Here is a 13,699-nt window from a genome sequence, read left to right as displayed (position 1 = left end):
GGGAGATTTTGCAATTGGCAGAAGTAGTAAGACACATTGTGCTTTTGGAATTTGTAACAAAAAGTAAATTATACAAATAACACAAATAGAAAAAGGTGCAATATTAATTGCCTAAACACACGGTGACTTGATTTATGATACGAGTGGTCGATCGCTACGGAAAAAAGGTAATTTCTAGCAATTTATGCGGTATTTGTAAATTTAAAACGACAGCTGTGATAGTGTACAAATTTATATTAAGAACGTGTTCTTTACTTTAGTTTGTTGGTAGCATTTTTCTGTCGTCTAGGTTTAGAACCCCCCACCCCCAAAAAAACAAGCCAAAAAAAATAAAATAAAAATCCTGATAAACTGAATGTTGAAACAGCGTGAAAAAAAGTATCAGAAAAAATGTGACAGAAACTGTGGTACAAATAGATGTATATATTAAAACGAAGGACAATTTTAAAGACAATAAAAATAAAAATGTAAAAAAAAAGGGAAAAAAATGAACCTTTTTTTTTAGACATTTAAGGCAAAACACATTGAGGAAAAACATTTCATAAAAGGTTTACATGAGATTTAAAAAAATGCTCTCAAGGGGATACAAATACGTTTTTAGGATGTTAAGTAATAGACTTGTCAAATACAAACAAACATGTAACTGGCTGTTTGTATATGAACACATTATTGACAGCAACATAACAAATATGTAAGCATATTAAATATCTTTGAGTTGGTTTTAATTGTTTACATATTTATAAACACTTAAAGCACAGTCAGTGTGTAATAAACCATTTATTAAATGTTAATACATTGCTCCGAAACACTAATGGAAGAGGGAGTAACGTGTGGGTTTTTTTTTTCTAAAGTGGTGATTTCCAGCTAATTTTTAACCTTCAGGACAGACATGCAGGAAAAGTGTCTGCATGGAGATGAAGGCAGACCCAGTAAGTGTAGATACTGACATTGGTGCCTGGGAGATGGCCAGTGCAACCAGGATTTGTATCGCTTCCCATTACACCAGTCTAACAGTTTCTAACAGTTTCCATCTTTCTATATGAGAATTTCTCCTCATTCCCATAAAACATCATCAATCCTCTCAGTTGTCGCTGGGTAGGTTGACACATCTGCAACATCCAATAGGGTGATGTGTTGCTGGGATGTGGTGGTGGGGGAGTAAGAAGAGATGATGTGGTGAAAAGGCTGAACTGTTAGGAAACATTTAAAATTCTTGTCTTCTTCTTCTTTTTTTTAAAAATTTTTTTATCCTCCATGAAGAGTAGAAATAAACACAACGTTGTCTTGGTCTTGTAGTTGATAGTCCAGTTCCCCCTGAGGTATAGAAAACACACAAAATAACTGAGAATCAAAAAATCTGCACAAGTCGCTGAAGAAAAAGCTGCGTTTATTAAAATAAATGTGTGAATCGCTCCTGTGTTCTCACTGGGGTCCAATCAATGACAAACTTTTCATTTCATTTACATCCCATACCGAGTCTTGTAATTGAATCAATTCATTTAAACTGTAGTGTTCAGGCTGTGTGTTCATGTAAATATGTGTTCAGATAAGAGACCCCAAGGACAATCTTGCCCTGCAGCTTCTTCCTGACTATATGAAACATTAACACACTGAAAAAATAAAAACAAAACAAACAAACAAAAAAAAAACAAGTCAACTTTCCACATCCCCATCTTTTTTTGCACTTTTAGTTTTGAAGATGCAAGCATATGTAATCTCAAATAATGTGAAATTAAATGCAGCGAAATTCACGAGAAACAATTTTACATATTGTTAGGAAACACACACACACACACACACACACAAACCACGAATTCTGACAGTAAACATAGCTTCCCAGTGCTCACCATTAGTTCCCAGTCTGCATCATTGATAAGTACCAGGATCCCAGGCCTCCTGTGGGAAAACACAACCCCATTTTCAGTCAGACGTATCTCCCAAAGGCAACGCAGATTCAACCACAGGCGCACACGCGTGTAAAAGGTACAAACAGGTAGCTCGCTCTCATTTCATACATGCTGTACACAAACATTTCATCAATTTACTACAAAAAATACATTAATAAATAAACACCTAAAAAACCTAAAATAAAGGATTTTTATGTTTTTCCTCCCAAATTTCAATCTGTAATAACAATTATAAAAAACGATTATAATGTTTTACACACAGGTTTATTAAAATATGTACATATTTAAAAAAAATAATAAAAAAAATAACTATTGTCAACTACAGATTTGTGTTGGTGCATGGCATGGGGATTTCTTTGACAAAGGCTGACAAACTCTACTAATATCATTCACGGACAACACATTTAAAAAGCGATGAATTCTGCTGAACGTCAAAATCTATGCAGAGACAGGAAGCAATCAAATCAGCTTTTTATCATTATTATTTTTAAGTCTTAAAATTATAAAATGCCTACTGAGTATTACATGTCAGAGATATGTGTGAGATTTCCATGTTACAGCCATGGTGACTCACAACCCCCCCACTTTGCTTCTGTTCTTATTGCTGCTAATGTAATATACTGTGTATCTGAAGTGATTTATTTACAAATATGTAATTAATATTTTTACATATTGATCTTATTGTTACAAGTATTATCTGTCATAATTCCTCAAAAACCGAACGTGATAAGAGAAGGTAGAAAATGAGGATATAAAAAATAGAAAATGTAAATGAAAATTATTAGGGCCCCAAAAATAACAACAACAAACAAATTTAAAACAATTGTCATAACTGTGAACGATTACAGACAACTGTCTTTTAATAAAAGATGCTAATGTGGGGTTTTTTTTTCTTTACTGAAGAGATAACTAAGTCACAAGGCCTGTGATCATCTGTCCCTTATCCACCTCTTAGATGCTCTGTGAGAGGAACCTGCGAGAACAAATACACATTTGCAAAAGCATGCATGCACACCCAAAACAAAGCTGTGCTGACAAAGAACAAAAGAATAAAAGAGAAGCTTGTAAACTATATCACACACACAGGATCCATGGAGCATTTTAAAAGATAATGAAGCAGCACCTTAATGATGGTTTGCTCAGAAAACAATGTGTGCTGCAAGCATAAAGCACACACAAACACACATCTCTTCTATAAGGTTTATAGGTAACCCATCTTTTTCTCCATTCACTGGTTAGATGGTGCTATAAATAGTCCTGCACAAAGGCAGCTGTAAAAGTCAGCCAATCCTATATGGCTGCTGTGAGCCCACGATCCACACACACACACACAAACACGTGTGTGCATACAAATACACAAGCATGTGTGATGTGTGTGCACAGGTAATCATCTTACTGAAACCTACGACCTGAAGGCTAGACTCTCCCCCCTCAGCATTTCAGCAGTTTTAGCTGCTGGAAAGATCTTTTTTAAAGCTCCCCTACACACTGTTCCACAAAATTCAAAAATGCTCCCGTAGAGTTATTCTGATCATGTCTGAAAGTTTGTTTGTTGTTGTTTTTTTCAAATGACAGTGTAATGTAATGAATTACATATCTACTTCAGGTGTGTCCAGTGCACTCACACAGAGTCTCCTTGGACGAACAGCTCAGGTCGTTCCTTCAGCAGGTTCCTTTGGATCCAGACCAGCAGCTGCTTCACGTCCCCTAGAAAACACACACACACACACATTTGCACGACTTGCGTTGCGTTGACTTGCATTCACGTCCTGGAGAATTACCCTAAGCCTAACCATCACTAATATTTACTTAAACTAAAGAGAGACTGCTTACTAGAATGCAATGCTTTACATATTGAGGACTTATTTTTGTGCCCAAAACAGAGGCAGGTCCCCACTCTGTGACTGTGTAAACAGATTTATGTCTTATGTGCATACACACACACACACACACACACACACACACACAAACACACACACACACAGGCAGACGACAGGAGTCATAGATCAAGGGTTAAGGGTCAAGGTGCATGATTCCAGCCCCCTGGTCGATGTGACGCGACAGAGGCACCAGAAGGGACAGGAAGTGTGTGTGTGTGTGTGTGTGTGTGTGTGTGTAGGTGCATGTATATTTATGAGTGTATGTGTATGTTGGGGGGAAGGAGAGGACACTGAAAATGGGGGAAGGTTGTCTGATGTCAATGGCCAAGAGCAACATTTTTCACCTTGGTAGAAAGAAATAAAACAAAAGATTTTAGTGTATAAATGATCAAATGGACAATCTAAAGCCTGAAATTTCATTGTATTAAATGAAATGCATTATTTCATTATATTAAAATAGTAAGGAAAAATGTAAATACATCGATTTTTTTCAAATCATGTAAGACTAATATCAATTTATCTGAAACTTTGTAATTACGGTGATTTGTTTTGTAAGTACTAAACAAACAAAATCAAACGCAAAACCAGATTTTCAGAGTAGCAATTTTGCTGTCACACATTAAATGCAATGTCTGAGCTTGAACATCAGCGTTACTTGAATTTTCTATGAGTCTGACCTCTTGAACAATCAGATTGACCTTCCCTCAACAAAAGGCTGAGCTAATGACGGCCACAAAAGCCAACGCCAACGAGAGGTTTTAGAGTAAATCCCTGCTAAATGAATAACAATGAATATATATTAGAGTTATGGCTCTCTTTAACGTTAAGATTCAAGGTGTCTGGGTGTTAGCTGGGGTTCGTTTAAATATGGTGCACTGATCTAACGTGAGCACACAAAACTGCAACAGAAGTAAAACACGCACACAATCACATACATTTATTGTTTTTCTTATGAGTGTTTTCTGGCTATGTGTCTGCGTGTTTGTGTGTGTCCGATCAAAGCTGTCTACTTGACGTACATTGGGGTTGTCGAATCGTGAAAACAATTCAGAGCCAATCTGCAATCGCTGGTAGCCATATGATACACACAGACGCCCTATCAACTAAGCAGAAATGGCCTCCTTGACCAGTTTACACAGGAGCGAATGAACAGAGGAGACGAGGGGACGGAAATGTACAAGGAAAAAGGGAGAGAAATAAACAGTGCAGAGGAAGAACAAATACTCCAAAGTGAGGAGGAGTGCGGCAGCACATATGAGGATGAGTGGATGACACTGAGTCCTCCAAAGCCAGGTGTAAAGAGAAGAATCTGTACCAGGTAGGCAATGAATCACTCAGAGATCCGAGAGTTCAGACGGATCAAAGGCAGAGCTAAAAAATCATAATAACACGGCACAAAGGCTGCAGGCTTTACATTAAATAGACTCAGAAAATGCAAGCAAAATACTGAACGATCACAGGGAGGCACATTTGGATTTGCTTTACTTTTTTCAGTGCATTTTTCTGCTCATTTATAATGCACACTTTCAGTTAGCATTTAGCAGGATCCAGGGTAAGAGATTACACAGAGACAGGCATTGCAATGGGGCTCATGTGTTACTATATGACAAAAAGAGTTCAGGGTTTAATTATTCTTTCATAAAATCAAGATTAAACAACAGTGACTGAATAAAGTAACACATAAAAAATAACACTAATATATATAAATACATTAAAACATTGAGATTTGCAAAGGCACGAAACGTGATGCGTAAGATCTTTGGGAGTGAGGTCAGGCACGTGCAGTTTCAAGCCTGTGTGCAGTGTTCAGGTTAATTGTAGAGCTGTCTGCCAACTCAGTAGTATAATGACAGAGCTAGTTTTCTGTGGTTGCAGGACTTCATATAAAAAAGAAATAGCTCCCTCTTTGCAACATGTGCACACACACACACACACACACACATAAAATGTACAAGGCAGGGAATATTGACCTGCACCTCTGTGGGGCTAAAAACAGAACTAATCACTACAGCAGTCATAACTCCTTCTTTGTGGTGACTCCTTTCTTTACACTCCTGCCTGCCTTTGACTATTAGTATTTTTCTCCACCATTACCCCTTATTCATGCTTTCATCCTCTCAGCCATTTACTTTTTTCTTTGGCTCCCTCTTTCTCACACACACATACACTCTTCCCCCTCTTTCCCCATCACTTATATAAATTTTGTGCCTCTTCTTTTATATTCCAGGCTTTAAATAAATGGGCAAACATACTAAAAGTTGCACACAGAAAATAAAGCAGGGTTGCTTTAGCTCAATATACAGATTACTGATAATTCAGACTTTAATCAATTAAGCGCTTTTTTTAAATTTATTTATTTTTAAGAGGAAACATCAGGCACTGCCTTCTCAATCGATTTCTTGTAAAATGTTACACAGGCCTACAAATATAAATCAACCCCAGCCTGAACCCAAAAGAAAGACTAATATGGATGCAGTGCTTCACAGTTAAGAGACAATGTATAGAAATTAGGTTGGGAGATGAAAAAGGAAAAGATGGAGGTTGCGGAGAAGCTTCGAGGTTCAGACTATACGGTCCAGGTAGAGGGGAAAAGAAAATGAGGGACCAAACAGACAAGGCAGAGAGAAAGTGCGTCACAAGCTCGTAATGCATCCTGGGATTGCGGCGTTGCGTGGGCGAAAAGCAGACACAGAGGGAGGGGAGAGAAAAGGCGCCATTTTGATGTCGATTTAAAACCATTGCTGCTTTTTGCTTTCCTTTGGTGCTGGTCTTTTTTAATTTTTTGCTTTTCTGCCTTTGTGCAATTACGACAATCGTGCGAGTGGGATGAGCCATCCATCTTTTTGCTGATGTGACGGGCAAAAATGGTGAGGTCCTTAGACTATGGGGGTTTTGTTGCGTGAGAGAGGGTGAGATAGAGAAAGAGAGGGGGTGGGGTTTTTCAGTTGAGGGTCATCAATCACTGGCTGGGGTCAAAAAAGAAATACGAAGGATTCAGAACCCATTATATCTGTCCCAATTGCACCCTCTCTGAACCCACACACACTCTCACGCACACACTCAGACGTCTGCTGGTTTGTAGCAAACCAGGATCAGCAAACCTACTGAGCGAAGCTACGCCTAAGATCACGAGAACAGAGCCGAGAAGTGTTCTGTCAGAATGCGTGTACACCTGTGTCTTTAAAACCCAGAGCTATGCTAGAAAGCAAAACATCACCTCTTTCTCTCTCTCTCACACTCACACACACACAGGGGTCAGCTGGCACAGCAAGGTCACATGAAGCTGACATTCCCTGTTCTGGTCAACTTTTGTCTTTTTGTTGTCGTGGTAACGTCAGGACCATGGATGAACACCCTTTGTTTAAACAAATACCAAAGACACATATTTCTCTGGTTTGTCCGCTGTTTCTGTGACACGCACACATACGTTTTCAATAAATTTACTACTCATTTTAACCTCTAAGCAGCCATATTTTTAATATACTCATTTTCCTCAATGACCCTGGTCCTAAGTTGATTTTTTTGGGGAGGAAAAAGTCAAGCTGAAGGCAGGTTTTCCTTTCTTCTAGGCTGAATGACTTGTATTAATCCAATCAGTTTGGAGCCAGAGGTACAAAACTTCCAACGTAGAAATAATCAAATAATCATCTCTCTAAATCCCTGACTATCCTTTCCAAAGCAAATATTAGACATTTTTGCACATTAAAAAGTTCTCATTAACACATACATAGGATTACAAATTGCCTGCTGTGAACAAACCACGGCAGTGCATCTGTGCACTGGTAGACAGAGGACCTGCAGACCACTCTGTGCATCAAAACATAAAGACTGATAAGTGTACAGTTTTTTCTTCAACAGTCAAGCTGTGCTGTATATATAAATGTACCACCGTTAACACATATTGAGTACTAGCAGCTTTCTTTGATTTGTCAGAACTCAGAAACAATGGTATGGTCCTTAAGGTTTAATGGACACTGATGCAAACAGTGGAAGTCTTTTAGGCTCTAATTTTGACGTGTACAAACAGGGGACTGGTGATACTTACAAGGTTCTGACTGGCTTGGAAGAGTCACGTGATGCTTCTTCACACCATTAAATAGCAGCTCTGCTCCTCCTCTATACAAAGAAAGAGCAGATATACAAATAAAGAATGTGTGTGTGGCACTTCATCGAATAACTACCAAAGCTAGGCATTTATAACTTCTACAATTACAATCTCATTTAAAATAATTATAACAACATAGTTAGAAAAGGTAGAACAGAAAGGACTTGGGGAGAAAAACATTTATTTTAATAGGTAAAACAAATGACCACAAAAATTAGTGTAGAAATAGATGATTACATCTAATGCAGTTTAATTGACATGTAGGGTACTTTTTTTGCAGTCTCTGGCAGATTGATAGTGATTGTAGAGCCAATAAAATCAGACACAGTGACACCGTCACCCCTCAGTGGAGAGGACATAAATCTTATGTAACCTCCACAGGTCTATGAAACAACATTACTTGTGAACTGTGTATATTATCCATACAATTTCTTTGTTTTTCTGCGTTAAAGGTTATGCTGCCAACTTAGGCCCCAAACACTGATGGGCCGTTTCTGAATTACCTACTAAAATCTAAACTAAACTAAAATCAGTTTCCGCAGCTTTGGTGTTCATGAAATGAACAACAGGTGCACTAGAGGGGCAACAATGAGATGACCTGCAAAACAGGAATGGATTTACAGATGGGCCCACTGAAATTTTTTACCTCTTCATCTTTTCAGACTGTTTGTTTACTACTTTTACATTTGGGTCATTGTCATTACTGGTAGTGTTGAGATGATACCTGAACCCTACAGAGGTTACCCAGGTAGTCCAACTCCTCCAGGTTGGCACATCAATACATGCCACTGCCAGAATGTTTGCTCGGTCTCTCAGCCCAGTCCCAAGATCATGGAGGAGATTCCAGGATTCAGGCAGTTACTCTAGGAGAGCTGGACAAGGCCATAGAAGGTCCTTAACACATATCTGGTCATTTGTGCAGGAGGAACACAGAAAGGACTGCCAGTACCCTGCAACATGACCTCCACCAGGCCACTGAGGAGACTGTTTATGCTTCTTTAGTCAGAGACAGACTTCATGAGGGTAGTCCGATGGTCTGACACCCTATATTGGGCCCTGTGCTCTTCGCAGATGAGAGCACATCTGTGCACATCTGACAGACATGAAAGGGTCTAGACAAGCCATGCAATACATTATGCTGCCTGTAGCATTGACTAGTTTACTTGTGTGTCAGTGATGGTCTGGGGAGGCATATCCATGGAAGGACCCAAAGACTTCTACATGCTAGGCAGCCTGACAGCCATTAGATATTAGCATAAAACCTTTGGATCCAGTGTCAGACCCTACACTGATGCAGTGGGTCCTGAGTTTCTGCTGGTGCACAACAATGCCTGGCCTCATGTGGTGAGCATATGAAGGCAGTTCTTTGAGGATGAAGGAATTTATACCACTGACCAGCCCCCACGCTCGCCTGGCCTAAATCCAACAGAACACCTTGAGGACACCATGTTCCATCACCATGTCCAGGAGCTCAGTGATGCCCTGGTCCAGATCTGGGAGGAGATACCCTCGGACACTATCGTCTCATCATCATCATCTCATTAGGAGCACGCCCCAACGTTGTCAGGTATGCACGCAAGCATGTGGGAGCCATACAAATTACCATTTTAAGTTATTTTTAATCACTTTGATTTTCACATTGTCTTTGAATTAAGCCCTTTGTAGGTTGATCATTTTCATTGCATTTTGTTACATTTTTTTTTGTGGCTAGTGATGCAATACAGCTTCATGGCAGTATTTTCTCTCTTTTGTCACCATTGCCTCACAGAAAGCTAGGTTCAGATGTAATTTAACTTTCTATGTTTTACCCATGCGTGCCCATGTTCTCTCTGGGTATTTCAGCTTCCTCCCAGAGTCCAAAGACATACTGCCATCAGGTTGCAAATGTATTGTCAGTGGATGAAGGCAAGCAATCAGAACTTGACAGTTATTTGCAAGGACCCTGTAAGTGAAACTGCCACTGTGTAGCAGAGCCACCAGATTGTTAGACTGTAGTTTAGGGGTTTCCTTGAATTTGTCATCTCTTTGCATCATAGAAAATCACATTACGTGTGCTTAGATTTGATATTGCTTTCTTTCAGTTTGCACTTGTATCAGTCTAGGACAGCTAGTCTCAATTCCTTATTTCCTCAAGCAATTCTGACTCTAGCCGAAATCTGAGGTTCACAGTAGTCGTTGATAGTACTTCTACAGGTTACCTTATACTCAGCACTCTAGATTAATCTTACTTACAGAGTTTGTCAGTCTAATACCATCATCTGCCAAAAAGTGATTTACAATGTTTCTATATAGACTGTAATGAACAGGATATATGAATTTGTTACATATAAAATAAAGATAAAACAAAGAAATGTTTTGCAAGTATTTTTATGACTCTGTGTAATTTAACTACATCGATCTACCGGTAGTCCTTTTTGGTCACATATTTTTTGACAGATTATAGGCCAAAAAGTCATCCATGGGGGAACAAACAAACACATTTATGCCTTTGTTATTAGGCAAAGGTATGCATTTATGGAACTTTAACGTTTCTTGTAACCGAATTATGACGCTTATCAGAAGGTTGCTTTCAGTGTGTAGCGCAGTCACGAATGACTGCGAATTATGCTGAATAACTTTTAAAGGAACATTAATACCCATAATATGCCATTTTAAGCCTGCCAAAAAGTGATTGCCACCTATAACTTGTCACTGAAACAATGTTTCTGCTTCAAAATTGTTGGATATCATCCAAAAGAGTTATATGTGACATATTATATCTCCATCCGTCCCTTAGAACTGCTGAATAACTTGTACAACAACAATAACACTGATATGTAATTTTCAAGCTGCCAAAAAGTGATTGCCACCTGTGTGTTTAAGCAGATCTCCTCCCACCTGTTTCCATTTGGCCATTATCCTTTTTTGTATTATTTTTGAATTACAACATTTTTTGAAATTTGACGTTTTATGCACAGGTTGAAAATGACATATTATCGGTATTAATGTTATTTTAAAAGTTATTCAGCAGTTCTAAGGGAATGTTTGAGATATAATATTTGACATATGACCCATCTGAATGACATGCAGCAAGTTTGAAGCAGAAATAGTATTTCAGTGACAAGATATAGGCGGCAATCACTTTTTGGCAGCTTGAAAATTACATATTATCAGTTTTATTGTTCCTGTAAAAGTTATTCAGCAGTTCTTGGAGAGTTTTTGGGATATAATATATCACATGTAACCCTTCTGGAATATATCCAACAAGTTTGAAGCCGAAATATTGTTTCAGTGACAAGTTATAGTCCACAATCACTTTTTGGCAGGTCGAAAATGGCATATTATGGGTATTAATGGTCCTTTAAAAGTTATTCAACAGTCCTTAGAGACTGTTTGAGATATAATGTGTCACATATAACCCTTTTGAATGATACCCAACAAGTGTGATGCAGAAATATTGTTTCAGTAACAAGATATAGGCCACAATCACTTTTTGGCAGGTTGAAAATGACATATTATGGGTATTAATGTTATTTTAAAAGTTTTTCAGCCGTTCTAAGGGAATGTTTGGGCTCCTGTGTGTCACATTTAACCCTTCTTGATTATATCCAACAGGTTTGAAGCAGAAACGTTGTTTCAGTGACAAGATATAGTCCACAATCACTTTTTGGAAGGCTGAAAATGGCATATTATCAATGTTAATGTTCCTTTAAAGGTTAGGCTAGCGCTAAAATGCCATGTTCTCAGTCGTTATTCTGAACAAACAAGAAAGAATCATGGTGATACTGGCACAATAGGTATTTATTGTTTTAACTACTATTCGACAGTCTTATAACAAATATGAACAACGAGAGTAGACATACTAAACCTGTAGGCATTAATTATTCCATCGTGATGCGTGTAGTCATTCGTGACTGCGCTACACACTGAAAGCAACCTTCTGATAAGCGTCATAATTCGGTTACAAGAAACGTTAAAGTTCCATAAATGCATACCTTTGCCTAATAACAAAGGCATAAATGTGTTTGTTTGTTCCCCCCACGTTATATCAGTTGCACAGAAGTAGCTGGCAACGCAAGTAATCCGGGCGCTGCAGCTTTAAGCAGCTGCGCGCGCTCCAGCGGACGGCAATCACTTTCTGGCAGACAATCAGTTTTTGGTACAACATTGGGAAAGACTCCGTGCTGAGTAAACGAGTATCAAGCAGTGGAGGAGGCAGTCGGCTGGCAGGACTTTCCGCTATAGCAGTTTTAAGTTGTGCAGCTAAGAGCGTTTTCTCCCTGTTCACACGATAACCGTCTTAAGCTAACAGCGAGGCTCTGTCTGTGTTACTCAGAGACTAACACACACATTCGATAGTCGCTTACCCAAACTCCAGATGAATCGCTATGGACGCTGCCATATTGTCGGCACATGCAGGAAGTATTGGAGGGGAAGTCGGAAATGACGTATTTGGAACCGGCAAATTATTATCAGTTTCTGTCAAATCACGTGGCGACGTAACCGTCAATCTGTTTAAATCATACATTATTATTATTATTATTATTATTATTATTATTATTATTATTATTATTATTATTATTATTATTATTATTATTATTATTATTATTATTCCGTTGGAAACAAACATATTTGTTATTTATTAAACAAACCATTAAATATGTATTCATATGCAGACTGTAAGTAAACTATACAAACATTTATTTGAATTCCATTAAAAGTTACTAGGTTACTGGTTTTATTAATTTACTTGTTTGTGAACAATTAAATCGGTTGCTTTTACTTGATGTAATGATAAGAAGCGGTTTTGAGTTCTTGTGTAGATATGTCTGTCTGTGGACACATTTTGTCAAAGAGCTCAAGTCACAACCTTGCAAGTCAGACTTAAAATATCTTACAGGCGTCTACCTTGGACGTAAATGAAGGCTGAGTTTAAATATGGGTGTGATCCAACTCATGAATTCTGCGTGGCAGTACTGGGAGGAGTGGTGGAGGGAAGTAGGAAGGCACCCTTCCCATGTAATGCCACTGTGCCACACACTTTTTGATTTGTAACTCCCTGGAGCATCTTTATCTATCACCTTGGGAGTGTAACAGCTACTGCAAATTGGTAGGTGTATACTCGTATAAGTCAACATGACAGCACTGCCACTGTGCAAGATAGTCACAAAAATTTTAAGGAGGGGAGTCCAGTTTAGGGGTTTATATTTGAAAGTGTGAATTAAACCTTGTTTACTTTTTTTTTTTTTACTTTAATTTTTAAATATATTTTTGCAGTTGAAGTTTTTTAGCTGTAGTTAAATGTTTCGTAGTTGTGAAAATTAGAATGTGTTTTAAATAAAAAAATTCTTTATCTGCGTTTTGAGTTATTCTCTTGTATATTAAGGCCTTTAAAAGGTTTCATATTTGTAAGGCAAATATTACTCCATGCTATTGTTCCCATTTAAAAGCTGATATTCCCTTGTACTTTGCCTTATTTTAATTAGAAGGTATTAGTTCTCTCTCGTCAACATGTATTTGCACTCTGCCTATTAATACTAAAGCATGCATAAGCATGGAACTACACTGTCTATTGCACCTTTCACACATGCATCCTCAGTCATGCTGGTGACAGTTCCAGCCCTAGCATAGGTTACAGAATGTGAAGGATGAGGAGGGGGTGGGAGAGGAGATGGTCAGAGGTTTGAATTGCAAATCTGCTGCCGTCTGTTGGAGTCCAAGCCTTAGCAGGCCCTTCCTCGTCTTTATTCATGTGTTAATGAGGAGTCAGTGCAGGGGCAGATAGACAGATCGACCAGGGGCCTGGAGGGTGTGAGGGGAGTGTGAGG

At 38.4% G+C, this 13,699-nt stretch overlaps 1 protein-coding gene across 1 annotated transcript; it reads right to left on the bottom strand.

The window, feature by feature from the left end:
• Positions 1–408: 408 nt before the first annotated feature.
• On the bottom strand, positions 409–12,297 carry urm1 (ubiquitin related modifier 1). Its single transcript, XM_006795538.3, has 5 exons — positions 12,239–12,297; positions 7,833–7,903; positions 3,533–3,614; positions 1,848–1,896; positions 409–1,314 (listed from the first exon to the last, which is right to left on the bottom strand). Exons 1-5 carry the CDS (start codon positions 12,271–12,273, stop codon positions 1,246–1,248), a joined length of 306 nt encoding a protein of 101 aa, XP_006795601.1. The 5' UTR covers positions 12,274–12,297; the 3' UTR covers positions 409–1,245.
• Positions 12,298–13,699: the final 1,402 nt, after the last annotated feature.

The sequence above is a fragment of the Neolamprologus brichardi genome, chromosome 7 (assembly GCF_056152115.1).
Source record: "Neolamprologus brichardi isolate AB-2024 chromosome 7, ASM5615211v1, whole genome shotgun sequence".
Taxonomy (NCBI): Eukaryota; Metazoa; Chordata; class Actinopteri; order Cichliformes; family Cichlidae; genus Neolamprologus; species Neolamprologus brichardi.
This window is presented reverse-complemented; position numbering and strand designations above follow the sequence as displayed.

What these genes read in the sequence shown, in the direction of transcription:
- urm1 (XM_006795538.3), bottom strand. Translation starts at nt 12,273, where the DNA reads ATGGCAGCGTCCATAGCGATTCATCTGGAGTTTGG. An exon ending in GCGATTCATCTGGAGTTTGG is followed by an intron (nt 7,904 to 12,238) that starts GTAAGCGACTAT and finishes TTCTTTGTATAG; the next exon opens with AGGAGGAGCAGAGCTGCTAT. An exon ending in TTCGTCCAAGGAGACTCTGT is followed by an intron (nt 1,897 to 3,532) that starts GTGAGTGCACTG and finishes GTTTTCCCACAG; the next exon opens with GAGGCCTGGGATCCTGGTAC.